Genomic DNA, 21,175 nt, shown 5'->3' with positions numbered 1-21,175 from the left:
CAATCCTAAAGGAAATCAACCCTGAATATTCATTGGAAGGACTGAGCTGAAGCTGAAGCTCCAATACTTTCATTACCTGATGCCAAGAACTGACTCACTGGAAAAGATCCTGATGCTGGGAAAGATTGAGGGCAGGAGAAGAAGGAGGTGGCAGAGGATGAGATGGTTGGATTGCATCACCGACTCAATGGACATGAGTTTGGAGCAAGCTCCAGGAGATGGTGAAGGACAGGAAACCCTGTCATGCTGCAGTCCAGGAGGTGGCAAAGAGTTGGACACAACTTAGTGACTGAACAACAACAATGTGTATTATTACACCATGTGATTTATCACACTAAATTGAGCAGAGGCAATGGAGGGACCCACACAACTGCAGTAGCTGGAGGCCCTTTTAAGCACTCAGGCTCTGGTTATCTTTTTTATATGTAAATTATATTCTTCCCCTTTAGGATATATATATATATGCCATATATATGTATACCAAATATGTGTGTGTGTGTGTGTGTATATCCCTTTTAGGGATAGAAATATATATTTATAAATATATGTATTTGTGGCACAAACCGTTCCCAAACTCCTCCCCACACCTCCTTTTAAGGTGATAAATAGACCAGTAGGCACCTAGTGCCATTATCAAAAATGACGGGTACTTCTGCTAAGGCAACTAGAGGTAGAACTCATACATACAGTGATGTTTTAATGAAAACCTTTAACTTCTGAAACTGTTTCTTGTGTTCAAAGAATACAAATTGTTCCACAGTTCCACGTGTTTTTTTCTTTCTTTCTCTCGTAGAATAGAGGCGAAAACCACAGGCCATGACTAAAATTTTAGGGAAGTAGTGACTGCTTAAACAAACGTAGTAGCAGTGGGTGGATGTGAGAAATCAGAGGGAGAACAACAGGCTTTGTTAATTGATTGTTGGTAGAAGTTAAGGAAAAGGAGGATTTGTCAGCATTAGTTCATAGGTAGATCAAATTGCCAGCTGCAGCAGGCAGGCAGGCTTGGTGTGCTGGGACCAGGCCTAAGGAGGGATAGTTTGATGAGAAAGCAGCAGGCACCTCATGAGCAGTAGTGGCAGCACCAGGTAAGGGCGGAAGTCACACATAAAGTTCATGTTAGGTTATAGGAAATAGGCAAAAATTGTGGTTCTGGGTGTTAGATTGAAGCATGACTTCAGATTATGGTGCAGAAGCAGTGAGTGCCCCACATCGAGTGGTCCTTTAGGAAATTCACTGGAGATGAGTCATGGTTGATGGGGGCCACCTCAACCCAAGGAAATGGCTTAGCGAGAAGAAAACAGGAGAATAAACTATGGTCACAGACAAGATTGGTTCCCCTGCCCAGAGAGGAAGAAAAAGCCCCTGAGATACAGATGTAGAAGCAGACTTAAGATGGTAGATGGATCCCTGAGGAGTATTCAGGGAAATTATTGCTTATTATTGACACTGAGTGATTGAGTGACTCCTTACCTATGTGCACTTTAGTCGCTCAGTCGTGTCTGACTCTTGCGACCCCATAGACTGTAACCTGCCAGGCTCCTCTGTCCGTGGGATTCTCCAGGCAAGAATACCAGAGTGGGTTGCCATTTCCTTCTCCAGGGGATCTTCCCAACCCAGGGATTGAACCCAGGTCTCCTGCATTGCTGTCAGACTTTACCAACTGAGCTATGAGGGAAGCCCTCCTTACCCATGGTAGAGCCCAAATAACTTCCCAATATATGGATTATCTGACTTTGCTATTAATATACTGCTGAGCTATCTTATCTCTGTTACCAGGTTGCTTTGTCTTTCTAAAGTACCATTTTCTTTCTGTCATTACTTCACTTAAGAATCTCCTAAGGCCATTTTTGTTTTCTGTCAGATTAAATCCCGGTCCTTTAGTCTTTCACTCAGAAATTGTTAACAGTTTACCTACACTTTTCCATGAATGCAAAACTTTTGTTGCAGGAAGATGATTTCCACCTTCACATATGCTGTGTAAACCTAGAATGCTCATATCTCTTCCTGACATTAAAATTCATATGTTGTTCTTCCTGTGCTTAGTTGCTCAGTCATGTCCAACTCTTTGGAACCCCATGGACTGTAGCCTGCCAGGGCTTCTCTGTCCAAGGGATTCTCCAGCCAAGAATACTGACGTGGGTTGCCATGCTCTCCAAGTGATCTTCCCAATCCAGGGATCAAATCCTGGTCTCCCACATCGCAGGCAAACTCTTTACCGTCTGAGCCACCAGGGAAGTCTTCTTACTAACCTCAGTCTATTGTGCTTTTCTTCTCTTTACTCTGACTTTCTTTTCCATGTTTGTACCTTTTGTCCCTCCAACTAGCATTTTGTCCACCTATATAGATCATATATTCTTTAAGGGCTGAGACTAGATTCTACCTGTTGTACAGGCCATTTAAAAAAGGCATTTAAAAATTTTTTTATTTGACTATTTCCATTATGTTTTTAAAAGTCTTAGTCTTCAGAGTAGTAGAAAAGATTAATAATTTGCCTGGCTTTTTTTAATAAGGTGTAACTTAGAAATATAAAATGTATTTTCCTTACTGAAAGTTCTTATTGTCTGTTTTGATACAACTTCTCAAAATATTGGATGTTTAAATAATTTTAAGTTTGTACACAGTTTGGAATGACTTAGAAGAGGCAATAAGGAGATTAAGTTTGTCATCCTAAAGAAGAATTTTTTTCTGATATAAAATGTTTTGTGTGAAATGTGTGAAGGTATAATTTTATATTGTTGATAGCCATGTAAATTGCCATAAGCTTCCTGGAAGTATCTCGATAATGTGTATGAAATGACTGTTTGACCAATAAGTTTACTCCCAGGAATTAATCCCAAGGAACTATTTATAGATACATCTAAATATTTTCACGGCAGGCCATTATGTTAATAACATTGTTTTATAGTAGTGAAGTACTATGAATTACCTAAATATTCAACCATGTGGAATTCATTAATTTAGTTAGGCAACAAACATTTACTATGTAATATTGCATTGTTACTAAAACTAGACTAGTGCCATGGAAAAATGATATATTAATTAGTAAAAAGAATCAGATAACCAGACAGTTTAGTATAACCCTGATTTTTTGGCAAAAAATTCATAAACAATTACAAGTTTTTAAATTCTGTCTTCTGAATTATATACAGTAGCTATGCATTGCTTTTGGAATCAGGAAGAAAAATATTAACAGTTTTGTTACAGTTCAAAGAAAATAAATAATAGAAATTGTTTATCTATCTACCAGGAAAGATTTTAAAAATTAAGGAAAACAAAAGAGATTCCCTTCTCCCCATACACACACACTCCTCATTCTGCTTATCTTAACTTTGGGTAGAATTCAGAGTGATCATTGGTGGTAACTCTACCCTAGTGATCTAGAGTTAGCGACTTTAGCACAAATCTAAACTCTGCTGTTAAATGGTTTCCTTAGTTGTTGCCATGAACAGCTTGTCAGGGTTTCCCTTTCTTCTTTTAGAAGATTAATAGACTACAGTAAAAAGAGTTCTAATTAAATAAGTAGGCCTATATAGAGAGTACATAGTAGGCATTCAGCAAGTGTTGGTGTTCCTTCTGAAGAAACTACTAGCTCAGAAATTTAACGTTCTCCGAGACTGAAACTAAAGAAAGAAATCACGAGTTCAAAGAGCCAGTGTAAAGTCTTCAGAATCTGAATGATATTCATAGTAGGATCTTCTGAGCGTTAATTCATTTTATTCATGTGGATATTTGTTTATGATTATGTATTTTCACCTTTTTTCTTTTGCTCTGTTAATTCCCTCTCAACGTAATTGAAGACATGTATCTTCTAGAAGGAAGTGTCGCTTCACACAGTCCAGACTTACTTGCTTTCTTAACTTCAGGTTGCTGTTGGCAGAACAGAAGTCGAAGACCTGGACCTCTATGCTACATCTCGGGAAAGGCGATTTCGTTTGTTTGCTTCTATAGAATGTGAAGGGCAGTTGTTCATGACTCCGTATGATTTTATTTTGGCTGTTACAACAGATGAGCCCAAAAGTAAGTATATTTCTCAAGTTTATCTCAACAATGTTATAACATTTTTTCTTATCTCTATTTTTTAAAATTGTGGAGCAGTGTAAGTTTTTCAGAACAACTAACCAAGTAATGTAATACTTCAAAAGATATGATGTTGTGCTACTATGTATCAAAAGATACAATGACTAATACTTCTTATAAACCCCTACTGGTATCTTTTCTTTTCAGAAATTTCATTTGTTCCCTCTTTCTCAGTACATCAGACTAAACACCCACCTTATTTTTAATATTCTTGATAAAGGTTCTTATTCTGCCAAATCAGTTCTTATATCCAGCCTGGACAGAAGAACTCAGAGAACTGGCTTTGCAGTTAGACTTGGACAAGAATTCTTCCTGTGTCTTTTCTGAATATGTCATGGTTCCTACAGTGTAAATGTAGATTGATTGTTTCTCACTTTTCCATGTGTTAAGGCAGTGGTTCTCAAACTTTTTGGCATTATGTACATTCTTACAAAGTCACTTTAATGTCTGACTTAATAGAAGACATCTGGATTCTTATATCTGCCTTTGTGTTCAATTTGTTGCAGTGTTTGTTTTCAGAAAGTATCGACAAATGAACAAAATCTGCCTAACAGATATTGAAGGAGGAAAAGGGAAGGGTATTACAAAAGCCTTTTCAAATAATCATAGATATTCTTCTTTGGTATTATATCAATACTTGGCTGCTGGTAGTTTCTTAAAGTTTAGTTGCAATGTGGACTCTGACATTTTTGTCATCTGTTTTGTTAAAATCCATTGGCCTACATTGCATATTTGAATGGCTCTTTTTTCTTTACATTAATATAATTTTGTACTATCAGCTAGAAAATATTGATTCATTAAATTACATCGATCTGTCAAATATTGCCATATTTCACTGTACAATGTTTTTTAAAAAATCACATTCACTAATACCATCAGAATCTTATCAGAAAAGTCTTTGCTTGTTGGAAAGCTGTCAAATGCATGGTGTATACAAGCTTTCCAAAATTTTAATTTTCACTTGAAATCTCATATGTTATTATTGACAACAAATATTGTCAGGTGTTTTCTTTAAGCAAGAAACTCAGATTAACATTAGTTTATTTTTTATATTTAATTAATTTATTTTTTATTTTGTATTGGGGTATAACTGATTCACAATGTTGTGATGGGGTGGATAGTAAAGGGCCTCAGCCATACATATACATGTACCCATTCTCCCCCAAACTCCCCTCCCAACCAGGCTGACATATAACATTGAACAGAGTTCCATGTGTTATACATAGGACCTTGTTGATTATCCATTTTAAACAGAACAACAGTGTGTATAGGCAACCATAAGTTCATTCCCTAAGTCTGTGAGTCTCTTTTTGTTTTGTAAGTAGTTCATTTGTATCATTTCTTTTTAGATTCCACATATAAGAGATGTCATATGTCATATGATATTTTTCATTCTCTGTCAACATCAGTTAATTTCTAATCAGTACTTCTAAGCTGTAATTAAGAATGATAACTAAAGATCAAGATATTTGTAAAAACTTTTTTTTTAAAGTATAGGGCTTTAAAAATAAATATTTACCTCTAAAAAGAAAATATGCTTCAGAGATGGAATATTAAATCATATACATATCAAAGTAGCCTATTAAAATTAGACAGACTTGTGTTTAGACCTTGGCATTTTTTATGAGCTTTGAGAACCTGAGTAAGTTATTTAGTCTTCTGTTTCTTCATTTATAAAAGTGAAAGTAACAAAGTCTTAGGAGGTTTTTTGAGGATTGAATGATATCAGTTATGTTTAGTGTAATACCAATATACAGTAGGCACTTAATATGCTTTGCTAGGTGTCATTGTTATCATCATCATTATCACTTGAATTCAGAACCATTATTTTTTAAAATCCTTAATTTTATGGCAACATTAACAGGAAAATGCTATGCCATGTAAACATTTGCTTAATAATTATAATTCAAATAAATGTTAATTGAGATATACATCAGATCACTGATTATAACTTTATGTTTGAAATCAAGAAAATTTATTTTACCTACTTATATGGAACCTAAAAGGTAAATTTTCCATCTAGAGCTAAAATAAGTAATTATTTTCATGTAGCTTCAAGTACTTTTTAATTTTAAAGAATTTATTGTTTAAAAAGTTCAGACTTAAAAGTATTAAAAATATAATGAACATCAACCTATAGCCTAAGAAATAAAATATGTCCAAAAGAATGAAGTTTCTCTTTACCTTATATATGCAGTAACTTCATTTGAAATAAAGAATTTAGAAAATCAGAGAATCCTTTGAAGAACAATCTTAATGGCTCTTTAGTTTTATTTTTTAAAAAGCCAGTAATACTGAACATGATGACATATCCGGCAGAATGAATATGTCTTTTGTGAATAATTTACCCTGGAAATCTCATAAACCCTACAAAACTCAAGAGTGTCTAACTTCCTCTTCTGATAAATACCTTCTGAACATTGCATAAGAGCATATGCATGTACTTTTGTACCATTTACTTTTCTTCCTTTCTTACTGCTATATTTCAAAAGCAACAGAATAATAAAATTATTTACATTGTTATGTTCACTATGTAAATGAAGATGTCTACGCAGTGAATGTATAAAGTATTATAATTAAAGTTAAATGCTGAAGTCTACCTTATAGACCTGTGATTTTAATCACTTGATTACAGGGTTCCATATTAACTATCTTAGGTAAAGAAAGGATGTTGTTACTGCATAGAGAAGAAAACTATCTTCATAGGAATCAGTTTGCTAAATTTTAGAATATGGTTCTTCCCTCGTGATCTTAAAATGACTTATTACATTGCTTAAAAGAGAGAAAAGTACATAGCAAAAACTGCCTATCTTATAATCTTGAATTTGATATATTATTTATATTAACTATGGTTAATTATATAAAAAAACCCACATGACCATGGAGAAAAAATATTACTTGTCATTATTGTGCTGTAGCTGAAATAGTTAATATTTACTAGTTGCTAACACAGCTGTATTATAGGACTTAATCACATTCAAACCTGGAGATAATTCTTGGACAGGCATTATATATTCACAGTGTTCAAATTTGAGCAAAGAAACAGCACTGTTGACTGCACTTATTTTAATATTATAAGACTTATAGTGTTTGAGGTCTTCAGGGATGTGAGGAGAAATCAGAAAGAGAAAGTGACCTCCAGTATTTTATTCAACTGTAACATTCTTAGAGAAGAGTGGAGAACAGGCCAAGTCTTTCTAGAACATCACCTGTTCTCTCCTTCATTTCTTTTTATCTTTGCCCTGTCCTTCCCATTCACTGTAGAGAAACCCAACCTTCAAATTGTAATCAGAGATATTAATACAGCAGAGATCATGGGTAACACCTTAAAATTATAATTTCTCTATTATTGTATATTCTAAAAACATTTAATGAATATCATTATTTGTGTTTTAAGCCCATAGGATATTTAACTTGGAGTAAGTTAATTTACTTTTTAAATCTAGAAATCTCCAAAGTGAGATGATGATTATGGAAAATATGTTTTCTACTCCACTGATATTATTATGAATAGTTTATAGTACATGAGACCAATACAAAATGTATAACATACATAGGTCCACATCTTGAGGTTAAAAAAAACTTTGCCTTTTAGATATAAAAGTCAGTGTCATGAGTTATGATGTAGATGGTTACTGGATTTTTATACACATTACATGAAGTATTTATTATCCACTTTTTTATGTTTGTTTTTTATAGTTGCTAAAACATGGAAGTCACTTTCCAAGCAGGTAAGTTAAAGCTCTTGCTATACATAGGCATGCACACAATTAAATATGTGTGTGTGTATATATATATATATACACACACACATATATATATGTTTATGATGCGTACATTGTGATATGTACATGTATAAATATACATAAAGCTAAACTCAAAGGAGATTATTGGCAAATTTTGCTAAATTAAATATTAAAAATGTTGGCACACAAAAGACAGTGTCAACAATGTTAAAAGAGGTATGACATGTGAGAGAATATGCTTGCAACCTATGAACAGAAAAGGCTAAGTATCTTATAATTATATAGAAGTCCTGTAAATCAACATAAAAAAGATAATAAGAAAATAATGGATGGACATAGCCAGAGAGGCCAATAAATGTATGTATTCAGGGATATGCAAACCTCACCAGTAATCAGGGATATGCAAATTAAACCAATTATATGATACTGTTTTACACCCATCAAGTAGTCAGCTTCCAGAAATCTAACAATACCAGTAATTATCAAGGATAGAAAGGAGGAACCAGGTGAGAATGTAAGTTGGTATTTTCTCTTTTGAGAGAAATTTGGCAATATCTTATGCATATCAAAAATTCTACTTCTAGATATAAGAGAAACATTTGCATGCTTATACTAGGAGTCCTGAAAAAATCAGAAACAATATAAATGTCAATTAGTAGAAGATTAATAAAAGAATGTGAAGTAGGCATATGAAGGACAAATGAAGAAGAGCTAAAATGAATAATACATAAGACCTATGTTTATCAACATGAATAGGCCTAAAAACATAGGGTTGAATAAAGCAGCACATTGTAAAATAATATAAACTGATTTTTCTTAACATGCAAAGACCTTTTCAGGGCATCCATAAAGTCAAGACTGTCTTCATAATGAACGGAGAAGTTGCTTGTTCTGTTACTCTCATTCTCTCACAAGGGTACAGTGGCGTTTTCTAGAGGCTTCATGATGAGTGATGACATCATCACTCTGAGAGATAATAGAATATGTGCTTATGTATTTTTGTGTTTTAAAAATATATCATTTCTTGGGAATATATCGTTTCCCTGGTGGCACAGTGCTTAGGGTGCTTCCTTGGTAGTTCAGTTGGTAAAGAATCCACCTGCAATGCAGGAGACCTGGGTTTGATCCCTGGGTCAGGAAGATTCCCTGGAGGAGGAAATGGCAACCCACTCTAATATTCTTGCCTGGGAAATCCAATGGACAGATGAGCCTGACAGGCTAAATCCATGGGGTCACAAAGAGTCGAACACGACTTAGTGACTAAACTCCCACCACCACAGTGGTTAGGACTCAGCACTTTCACTGCTGAGGTCGCAGTTCAATCCCTGGTCAGGAAACTAAGATTCCACAAGCTATGGGGTGTGACCAATAAGAAAAGTATCATTTCTATTTCCACATGCATTAAATATAATTAAATATAATTCACATAAGCAATATCTCTTCTGGGTTCACAGGTTTTAAGAATATAAAAAGTTACTCAGAACTGCTCTGTAGCCATTAAAATGAAAATGAAGAATGTTTGGCAGGAAAATATGATCATGCTTACAAAACTTTACATAGAAAATTATTCAATATTTGCAACAAGAATGACAAAAAATAAATAGATAAAGAATGAAATTAAAATGAGATTAAATAAAAATTTTAATTATGGTTAATCCCTGAATCACAATCTGTTTTTATTTTCTGCACTTCCTAATTTTCCTATAACATATATATTAAGTATTTACTTAAAAAATTGTACTCAAGAAAATTGTATAAATCCTTTAAAAGGCATCTGTCAGTTCAGTTCAGTTCAGTTGCTCAGTCGTGTCCGACTCTTTACGACCCCATGAATTGCAGCATGCCAGGCCTCCCTGTCCATCACCAACTCCCAGAGTTCACTCAGACTCACGTCCATCAAGTCGGTGATGCCATCCAGCCATCTCATCCTCTGGCGTCCCCTTCTCCTCCTGTCCCCAATCTCTCCCAGCATCAGGGTCTTTTCCAATGAGTCAACTCTTCGCATGAGATGGCCAAAGTATTGGAGTTTCAGCTTTAGCATCATTCCTTCCAAAGAACACCCAGGACTGATCTCCTTTAGAATGGACTGGTTGGATCTCCTTGCAGTCCAAGGGACTCTCAAGAGTCTTCTCCAACACCACAGTTCAAAAGCATCAATTCTTTGGCGCTCAGCTTTCTTCACAGTCCAACTCTCACATCCATACATGACTACTGGAGAAACCATAGCCTTGACCAGACGGACCTTTGTTGGCAAAGTAATGTCTCTGCTTTTTAATATGCTATCTAGGTTGGTCATGGAACAACAGACTGGTTCAAATTGGAAAAAGAGTACGTCAAGGCTGTATATTGTCACCCTGTTTATTTAACTTATATGCAGAGTACATCATGAGAAACGCTGGGCTGGAAGAAGCACAAGCTGGAATCCAGATTGCCGGTAGAAATATCAATAACCTCAGATATGCAGATGACACCACCCTTATGGCAGAAAGTGAAGAGGAACTAAAAAGCTTCTTGATGAAAGTGAAAGAGGAGAGTGAAAAAGTTGGCTTAAAGCTCAACATTCAGAAAACGAAGATCATGGCATCTGGTCCCATCACTTCATGGCAAATAGATGGGGAAACAGTGGAAACAGTGTCAGACTATTTTTCTGGGCTCCAAAATCACTGCAGATGGTGACTGCAGCCATGAAATTAAAAGACGCTTACTCCTTGGAAGGAAAGTTATGACCAACCTAGATAGCATATTCAAAAGCAGAGATATTACTTTGCCAACAAAGGTCTGTAATTCTAGGTAAATGAATTCAATCCAGCAAATATTTATTTAGTCCCTACTTGCAGTACTGCAATTTAATTCTGATACTCACCATCCAGAGTTAGCATCAGATCCCACAGATTTAAGGACCCAATCCCCCAAAAGATTGCCCCCATTTCAGATGCCAGCTGCTTTTCAAGGGATCCCAGACCACCCACACTTCTGACCAAGTGGCTACAAATTCAGATAGTTCCCACAACTTCCCTCAAGTTAAATAATTTGTTAGACCGACTCATAGAACTCAGAAACATTTTGTACTTCGATTTCCAATTTATAATTATCATTATAAGGGAACAAATCAAGGCCAGCCAAATGGAGAGACACACAAGGTGTAGGAGGGTTCCGAACAGAGCTTCTGTGCTTTCTTCCTGAGGATCAGGGTATGGCCCCATCCTGGCACACCCATGTGTTTACAAACCTGAAAGCTCTTCTGAGCTTGGTGTCCAGAGTTTTTATTGGCGGTTTCATTGCATAGCTGCGCTTGATCAAATCATTGACCACACAAATGAATTCAATCTCCGTTTCTTCTCCTCTCTTCTTCCCTCCCCAGAGGTCAGGCTAGCTCACACCCCCAACCCTTGAGTCATGGGGTTGTTTTTGAAGGTCAGCCCCAATCCTGATTCTTCTCCTCAGCATAAACTTTGGTGTGGTCTAAGGATATGGAGTCTTTCTCCCAGAAACCAGGGACAAAAGCCAATCAAATTCTCTGTCTTCAATACTACTGCCTTTAAGAGACTAAGATAGGCACTGGGGGTGGGGAGAGAGAGTCCGAGCCTGAGCAGAAATACAAATTTTAATAAATTTAAAAGTCCCTAAAATTGATATGAAAGAAGATCAATGTGTCAGTTGGATGATCTAGACCAGACAGAACTAAATTATTACAAAAATAAACTGCTTAGAGTGAGTAAGGATCTGGCCAGTCACTGATTAATTGTGTGATCCTGGGTAAGTTATTTATCTTAAGACACAGTAATATATGCATAATGAGAATTTTTAGAATTAAAAGAAGTGTGTATTAGGCTATTGTTAAGCACACAGAAAAAAAAAAAAAGGAGCACACAGAAGAAACTCAAATAAAAGGTAGCTCTGATTTTTTGGTCTTAAATTTTTGCTGAGTAGAAGAAATGGAGTTTAATACATGGAAAGAGTTCAAAGGGAGAAAGAGAGGTAATATCAATATAATAGAGACAGTATAAATGAAAGTGTATAAAGAATACTCAAAATACTTTTTAATCTCCTGTTTTAACAAAAATCTTTATGGATTTACTGTTGTTTAAACATTAAGCATCATTAGTCGTTGTGAATTCTGACCTCTGTGCCATTGGTATCCTAGTGAGACAGTACTCAGCGTTGGTGGCATCTGTTACCTGCCGTGCGGAAATAACAGTATGAAGGAAGTGAGAGCAAGAACTCACAGATGGACTTCAGGGACTCTATAAATCCCCTAAAAATACCTCTCCTGCCTTTGGCATCCCAGAGATTCCCTATTTGTCTGCTAACTCAGCTCAGTAATGAAAAAGATGGTTTATAAATGTCACAGGGCTTTTTAAGGTACAACGACATTGGGAAAGGGGGGAAGATCCCTTGGAGGAGGGCACAGCAACCCACTCCAGTATTCTTGCCTGAGAATCCCATGGACAGCATTTTGATATACATGGGCTATGGGCCACAGGGTTGCAAAGAATTGGACACGACTGAAGTGACTTAGGACACACATCAGAAAGGATTCATCTAAAGTGTTTCTCAAACTTGTGTACATAAAAGTCATTCATAGATCTTGTTAAAAGTAGATTCTGGTTCGGTAGGTCTGGGATGGGATCTGAGATTGTGCATTTCTAACAAGCTGTCTGGCAAGGTAATGATGCCAGGGCCTTTTAGGGAACCACACTTTTTAAGTAGCAAAAATCAGATCTGGAAAAGAAGCACTTGCTAGAGTTTCGTTTGTTTTTCATTGTGTTACTTAGCAGACTAATTTTTTTTTTAATTTCAAATTATTTCAAGTTATCTTACCAAATCCTTAATAATTTTTCACAATTAACCTATTTATAATTTTCACTTAGTTGCTCTTAACACAAGTATGCACAATAAATACAAAATTGTTTTAGTATCTGAGCAATGAGTCAAATGTTTAAATTTTGCAAAATAGTCCCGCTTCTGCTTGATTAAAAAAAAAAAAATAGCTGACTAATCAGCAATTGGAGTGTGTATTCTTTACTGAATATTTAGGTTAAAATTAGGAAAAAATTGCAACAGTGACCGTAATAACTCAATAGCCTGTTTTCCCACTTCATCTGATGTCATCATTCTTTAAGTCACTATAAAATACTCTTCATTCTTTCCCAGTATAATCTGTCGCCCAGTTGCTTCATCTACCCCAGAATTGCCTAAATCCAAATGGGCTACAGAAAACAGACAGTATGTGAAACCTGCTGATCATATCTGACCTGCATTAGGTGGGCACCATTTCTAGGGCTTCCATGGAACCATCCTTTTCTAACTGGCCCCAGAACTTAAATTCAGTGTTTTATCTTAATTAGATTTCATATATACACATTTATAATATATATATATATCTGGTGGTGCTGGTGCCCAGTCATGTCCAACTCTTTGCAACCACATGGACTGTAGCCAGCCAGGCTCCTCTGTCCATGGGATTTTCCAGGCAAGAAAACTGGAATGTGTTGCCATTCCCTACTCCAGGGCAACTTCCCTACCCAGCAATCAAACCTGCCTCTTTTACATCTCCTGCATTGGCAGGTAGATTCATTACCACAGGCGCTACCTAGGAAGCCCTGCAGTCCCCCACAAAAGAAAAGTGGGAAAAGAGAAATAAGTGAAACAAAATTGGTAAAGTGTTAATAGCTGCTAAAGGTAGGAAGTAATTATATTATTCTCTCATAATGTCCACAACACAAAGTTAAAAAAAAAAATGGTTTTGGTGTAAATTCAGTCTGTGCCTTATCTTACCAGTGATTTTTTAGGAGGTAGTTAAGGTTCTCCCCTAAAGAAAAATCTAGTCATTCCACTTAGCCTAAAGAGGTGCTGCTGCTGCTGCTAAGTCACTTCAGTCGTGTCCGACTCTGTGCGACCCCATAGACGGCAGCCCACCAGGCTCCCCCGTCCCTGGGATTCTCCAGGAAAGAACACTGTAGTGGGTTGCCATTTCCTTCTCCAATGCATGAAAGTGAAAAGTGAAAGTGAAGTCGCTCAGTTCTGTCTTAGTGACCCCATGGACTGCAGCTTACCAGGCTCCTCTGTCCATGGGATTTTCCAGGCAAGAGTACAAGAGTGGGTCGCCATTGCCTTCTCTAAGGAAGCCCTGCTGCAGCTGCTGCTGCTAAGTCACTTCAGTCGTGTCCGACTCTGTGTGACCACATAGACGGCCTCCTACCAGGCTCCTCTGTCCCTGGGATTCTCCAGGCAAGAACACTGGAGTGGGTTGCCATTTCCTTCTCCAATGCATGAAAGTGAAAAGTGAAAGTGAAGTCGCTCAGCTGTTTCCGACTCTTAGCAAACCTCATGGACTGCAGCCTACCAGGCTCCTCTGTCCATGGGATTTTCCAGGCAAAAGTACTATATATCCCCAATTAATACATTTATCTGAAATTTTTTGTAGCTCTAATTGAATTTAATGTAGCATCTTTATCACTCATTTTTACTTTTACACTTTTGGTCATTGGGTTTTACTGTTAAATGGACCACAGAGATAGTAGTATAAATACAGCCATTATCTGAGGTCTTCTAAGCAGAGAATTTTTTTTGCATTGGCATTTAAATATTTTTGGTCTATTTTATAAATAGTGGCTTACCTGTTTATTAGTATAATGATATATACTATGTTATATATTATGTTATATATGTGTTATGTTAATCAGTATAATGATACTTTATATAACAGGAATTAAATCAAATGCTATCAGAAACACCACCAGTTTGGAAAGGATCATCAAAGCTATTTCGAAATCTTAAAGAAAAAGGTAAGTTAACTTTAGTATTTATGTATTTTAGTACTGACACTGTATTGCTTATACTATTTATACATGTATATTTTCCTCATGCTTAAATAATTTTACAGTTATATATTTGTCTGTGTACAGAGAGAAAAAAACTAAAAAGAAAAATACCAAAATATTAATAATGAATGTTTCTTGATAGTGAGGTTAAGGTTACTTTATTTATGATACATTATTCATATCTTCCAACAAAGTGAACTTTAACAGTTTAAAAAAACCCTTTTTTAACCATATTGAGAAGTATTATATCTACCTACAGAAAGCATTGTTCAGAAATACTGATTTCCAAATCTATTTTTTCTTCTTTCCGTTTACTTCCAGGGGATTACAGATTTTCTTAAATTTAATCAGTATGAAAAGCTTATTGGATATATCTTTTGGCTGTACAATTTGAGCATTTTTTAAAGACAAAACTCACTGCAAAATCCAATTGTTTCAACTTACTGTATTACCCACATCTATATAACTCATTAATTCATGTATGTCCTTGCAATCAAATTATATAGCTGTTATTGCAATTTTCTTTTACAGTGTACTTTTTATAAATATTTATAGTAGAAACTAATCAATATAATTTCTTTTAATCTTAGCAAGGAATGTTTCTTAGAAATATATATTTTTATATTCAAATACAAGAATATACAAAATAAAAATATAAAGCAATTATATAAACTTACCTTTTTCTTTTCTATCACTTTTAACCAATACTGGTTTGAAAATAATATATTTAACATGAAGATAAATACTTTAAAAGAGTAATTATAAGTCATATATGTTTATCTAAGTAGAATTAGAAACTCAAATTGCTTGTACCTGGATCTCATGGACTCTGGATGGAGGAGACACCTTATCTTTAATTGTAGGCTTTTCATAACTAGGGTTTATACATCTTTGTGAAGTCTGGGCTACAATATCTTTAAAGTTCTTAGAAATTTTTTTCTGGAAGTTGTGTTAAAGATTGCCATTCAAATCTTAGAGTGGAATGATAGGATCAAGAAAGTTCAAAGCTCAGAAGAATGGGGTAAATTGGTGAATGTAAAAAGTATTTCCTTGATACCTCTCATGGGAAAATAAAATTGGATCAAATACAATCTAAGAAAGATAAATGGATGGAAGAAGGAAATTCTTTTTAGTTAAAGGGAGGCTTAAATCTGGAAGCTATAGGTTTAGGCAAGTCCTAATCCTACTTAAGTTGTGTGCAGATTTGTATATTTTTTTCAGGGAAGGTAATGTATTCAATGCTATCCCATAGAACTGTCTACAGTGGCTGGAATGTCCATATCCCTAGAGTCCATAGCCTTGAGTCAGTTGTGGCTATGAAGAACCTGAAATGGGGCTACTGTATCTGAGGAATTGAATTTTAAATTTTATTTACTTTTAATTATTTCTAAATTTAAGTAGCCCTGTGTGGTCAGTGGCTACCCTGTAGAACAGTGCAGATCTATGTCATAGTGATGGGATTATCAAGGTAATCCATGTACCCAAGTTTTAGAACCATTGGGTTAGGTAAAGTAAAGTTATAGTCTTGTTTTTTAATAAAGAGATTAGGTGGAAGAGGAATCTTTAAGTTTTTAGAGCTGTTGAAGACTAACTTACAAAGAATTCTATCAGCTTAAAATACAACCCAGCAAGAAAATGTTAGTTTTACAAAAATTTAATTGGTATGTAACATTTATGGAAACATGAATTACACAGACTTAGTTATAATAGCCAGCTGTAATGTATCAGGATATAGGAACTAAACACTGTGGTGCTTTTAAAGGAACTTCCCTTAGAATTTTTTAAATTGAACTTTTAAAGGAAACCTAGTTGGCATCTTTCTTATCCTCTTTTTCTAAAGATCACAAGTTTACTATATGCTTAGCATTTACTGTTATTTTATTTTTGACTCTGGGTGACCTTAAAACAAATTGAAAGATTAGTCTATGATTCTCCATTTTTGTAATTAAAAGCATGAATCTACAGTTCATGTTTAGTAGTATTTTCTCTTCTCCTTGACCATTTTTATTAAATTTTATCATGAGCTTCTCACTTTGTTTTTCTCTGCTGTGGATGACACCACCTCAAAAACTCCTTACTTCCAACAAGTGTCTACTGTAGTACTCATGATCAAGGTACCTACTGTTAAGTAATCCTTCACTGAGGGGACTCTTGTGTTGATTATCAATTAAAAGATGTACAGCAGGCATTGAACTTCTTTTCACTAACCGGCATCTCTTGTGTATTCCCCCACATCAGTTAGAACAACAGTCAATGAGACTGGATTGTGGAGCTACAGAGCCCATTTCCAATTCTTTTTTTTTTTTTTGAGGGATCCCTATGGAATCTAGGTATTGTATCTTTATACACGTTGACCATTCCAGAATCTTTCTCCCATAACATTCATGGCAATCAACCAGAACTATGTCTATAGGTCACAATATTCTAGTATAAACAAAAGACGGGAATGCTTTCAGGCCTCCTAGCTCAGTGCCTTCACCTCTCCTGACAGACCGCCTGACAGTGCCTCCTCTTTTCTTTGTTCTGTAACAAAGAGGATAGCCTCAAAGAGCATCAGGTAAAGTGGAGTTTTAAGGTTCACGATCTGATCATTTTTATACTGTTTTACCAAACATGAGAACTGTCTCATATCTGGATAAGTATTATTGCCTTATTCCTGATTTTAATTTTCTCAGGATCTGCTTGGAAAATCAATTAAGCCATTAATTCTAGTTTTGGGTGTTATCATTCAAAAGCAAGAATTTGAGTAACAGAATGTATATTTTTATTTACTTAACAAACTCCTTTTAAAGTTTATAATTATGAGATTACAGAGAACTCAGGATGCAATATGCAGAAAGTGTAAGCCATTTAATTAAAATTAAAATTTCTTAGACTTAATAGAAGCATGAAATGTGTCAAGAATAATGAATGATAACTTAAAGGCAGAAAAGTAATAGCTATAGAGTTGTGTTTTTTGAATGCAATACAGCAGTCAAATCTCTAAGCAAGAATATCTAAATGTTTTATTCAAGGAGGTCTAAGATGTCATTAAGCACTTCACAGAGTTAACCATTTTCAACCTTCTAATCTTTAATTAGATTCATATATTGAAAGCTCTAGCAACACGTTTAAAATTTACAGCTATATGTAAATATTATTAATAATTTTGCTTTTGTGTCAATATATCTGGAAGCATTAATGTGAATTTTGTTTCTAAGAGGGCATATGAAACAAAGTAAAATTTATTTCTTGCTTCTTTTGCTCTGATCTTATGGTAATAGTTTGGTCTCATTTAAAACAATATTTAGCATCTTCTTTAAAGTCTGAATTTTTTGTAACTATTACTTACAGCTATTATAAGAATAATATTTTACTTGATAAATATGAAAGAAATATTTTATATACAGCATAACTAATACTATTTTTCTTCTAGGTGTGATTTCTTACACAGAGTATCTTTTTCTTTTATGTATTTTAACAAGTAAGTGTACTCCTTAAATCTATTTCTGATGCAGTTTTCTTTCTCAAGCATAACCTTGGGAAATAAATCTTTTTTTAGATTCTCATACTTTGAAAATCAGTTTAGTTCTATCCACGCTGTCTTGCAAAATTCATGTCTAAATGCCAGTGGAAAATGCTAAGAATAGTACTGTCAAGTGTCAAAACCATAAATATGATTACGGCTTATGGTATAGTAATAAAATGCTCATAAATTAAGAATTTAATATCCTACATCAATCCTTGTGGTTTAATCTATGTGGGAGCCTAAAGGTAAGGACGGGTAATAATTTGTAAATTTTCTGCTACATTCATTCAAATCACATTTTCTGCAAGATTAGTGTGAAAGAATGAGTCTTTTAACTACTGAGTCTATCAGGAGACCCATCATACATCCTCCACCAGCTTCATTGTTCTGTTCTTTTCATATGCAGCAATTCTTTTGAAATATATGAAGAGTTTACTAAAGTGTTAAGTTTCATTGCATTTAATGGGGGAACTTACACCCTGTAGTTCACTGTGCTCCAACCATCTATCTGACATTTTAAATCCCTGAAGTCTCATTTGTACTTTCTGTTCCTGCTACCATCAATGCTTTTCCTCAAGATCCTCCGAATAATAAAAATAATTCAGGTTTTCTTTGAAACATGAAAGCTTAGGGAAGCCCTACTTAACCACTCTCCTTAATATAGCTCCCTCTTCTACCTCTCCCTTTTTCTCCCTGTCCAGTGTTGTATTTTCTTCATAGCATGGAAACTACTTGAAAGTATTTGTTTATTGGTTTACATGTTTTTGTCTGTGTGGGTCCACAATAGCAAAGATTTTATCTTTTTTGTTCATTTCTGTATTAAGAACAGTGTCAGGTGCATGGTAGCCTCTCAGAAACTAACTGGCAAATGAACACAAGAAAGTGACTATTGGAATTTCCAATTGTGGATATTTATGGAGATGTGTTGGAAAAAAGAACATCAATAAAACTGCATCATTAGAAACCAGTCTTAAAATTCCTGTACTTCTATGATTGGAAGATAACACAGCCACTGTTTTATTCTGAATTTAGTGATGGATAATGTTATGTTGGAGTTCTGTCACCGGAAGTTTGGGAAATGTGTTGTGTATGTGTGCACACATGTGTGTTTCAAAAATTACTGCCTTTTTTTTTTTCCTTGCTTTTTTTCTCCTGGCTCAAAATCATTTAAAATGACTGAAGAAAAGTAAGTATTAATTATAATACTGCCTGAGGACGTTCCAGACTGGAAAGCCATGGATTTTGAGTCCAGTCAAGGATGAATGCCACCATGGAAATTAGAGGAGTGGGTGCCAAGGAGTATCTCAGAGACTTGTTCCAAAGTTATCTTGTTAGCTAGAACAACTTTGGATGCAAAATTAGAAGTTATAAGTCTCTGAACCAGCATAGTGGTAGGTACAAGTAAAACAAAACTGGTGAGGAAAACCACATGTTAAGTTTGGACAGGATTGGTTTTAGCATGTTAGAAAAAATCCCATATAGTGGTTTTTGCTTGCTACAGAAAAGTTAGGATATTTGAGTGCTGTGACTCTTAACACACACACACAAAAAAAACAAAAAACATTATGGGTGTTATTTAATTATAATTTTTCAATTTAAACTCTTTTTCTAAGATGAGTTCTGAATTCCAAATGAAGTCACAGCACTCAAAGACCCTAACTTTTCTGTAATTATGGGTGTTGGTTGGGTCTTCCCTGGTAGCTCAGTGGGTAAAGAATCGGCTTGCAATGCAGGAGACCCCCGTTCAATTCCTGGGTCGGGCAGATCCTTTGGAAAAGGGATAGGCTACCCAATCCAGTATTCTTGGGCTTTCCTGGTGGGTCAGATGGTAAAGAATCTGCCTGCAATGTGAGAGATCTGGGTTCGATGCCTGGGTTGGGAAGATCCCTGCTGTGGGAGGGCATGGCAACCCACTCCCGTATTCTTGCCTGGAGAATCTCTATGGGCAGAGGAGCCTGACGGGTTATAGTCCATGGGGTCGAAAAGAGTCGGACACAACTGAATGACTAAGCACACAGGAAGTGAGCTAGATAATCCATGTTAGCTGTCTATAGTTTCCAACCTCCCCCCCCGACCTTTACTTTTTATTACTTTGACTTTATTTTCCCTTCCAAACAATGCTTGTGAGGACTTCTTTCTGTGTGTATCTTCAAGATCTTTTTAAAGCTTAAACCTTGGTCATTGGAGATGGTGTAACTTTTTATTTCTTCCTCAAGTGAATGAGAATGAAAGTAAGTTTAGATTCCTAAAATACATGCAAAAAATGAACTTGCATAAAAGGCTTTCATTTCCATTATTTTCAGAGACAGGTATTACTGGTTAAGAAAGCAAGTCTATGTGCTTCGCTTTGCTGGGTTCACAATTTCAAAACACGTAGTGGCAAATGTACCTGTGGGAGGTCCCTTTTTAAACTTTTTGCCAGTCATCTCAAAACAGGTCAAATGTTTTGAAAAAGGCACGTACACTGAGATCTGCTTTGAAGGATGCGTTCAAGTTTTCTTCTGTCCAAGCATTCTTCTTTTTGCTTTAGAAGTGGAAGGAGAAGAGGTATTGAATCTTATTATAATTTTCATACAATTACAGCAGTTCATAGTGTATGAAAGTCTTTCTCAGAAAAGCAGTTTTTCCTTGTATTTGGGGGAAATAAGGAATTAATTATTCAAGTCCTTTTTATTTTATATTTCTGTATTTGAAGCCTCTGGAAGTTCAACCCCAAGTATGTAATCTCTCATGCCTGACTTTTTTTTGTGTGGGTCATTCTGTTATAATTTCCCCAGGATTTTAGGCTGGTCCATTGTGTTGTATTTTTTTTTTCTTCTGCTCTAACTAGCTGACATATTAAAAATATTTCAAATGTACTGAGATGATATTTTCTTTTCAAACAAACTGACAGACTTTGGAAAAGAAAGAATATTTATTTTTGGAAGGAAGGTAATCAGATTTTACTGTTAATGATATGCAGCAAGTATCACACAAGTAGATTTCAAGTGTATTATCAACTGTGTTACTAAGTGTGCTAA

The 21,175-nt window shown here is 35.3% G+C and overlaps 1 protein-coding gene across 12 annotated transcripts in view; it reads left to right on the top strand.

The window, feature by feature from the left end:
• The window catches only part of MICU3 (mitochondrial calcium uptake 3), a 93,433-nt gene that overhangs the window by 39,495 nt on the left and 32,763 nt on the right, over nt 1-21,175 (top strand). For 10 of the 12 annotated variants that reach the window (XM_086380685.1, XM_086380683.1, XM_086380684.1 and 7 more), the window contains 4 exons: nt 3,864-4,017; nt 7,777-7,808; nt 14,533-14,611; nt 18,063-18,110. In XM_086380685.1, coding sequence (XP_086236811.1) covers nt 3,864-4,017; nt 7,777-7,808; nt 14,533-14,611; nt 18,063-18,110 — 313 coding nt within the window. Of the gene's footprint in view, nt 1-3,863; nt 4,018-7,776; nt 7,809-14,532; nt 14,612-18,062; nt 20,703-21,175 lie in introns of those variants that run through there. The other 2 variants (XM_086380693.1, XM_086380691.1) reach the window with 1 other exon arrangement.

This window comes from Bos grunniens, chromosome 27, assembly GCF_055505025.1.
Source record: "Bos grunniens cultivar Pamir isolate PY7600 chromosome 27, Bosgru_T2T1.0, whole genome shotgun sequence".
Classification (NCBI taxonomy): Eukaryota; Metazoa; Chordata; class Mammalia; order Artiodactyla; family Bovidae; genus Bos; species Bos grunniens.
The sequence above is the reverse complement of the archived record's forward strand: the minus strand, read 5'-3'. Positions and strand labels throughout refer to the sequence as shown.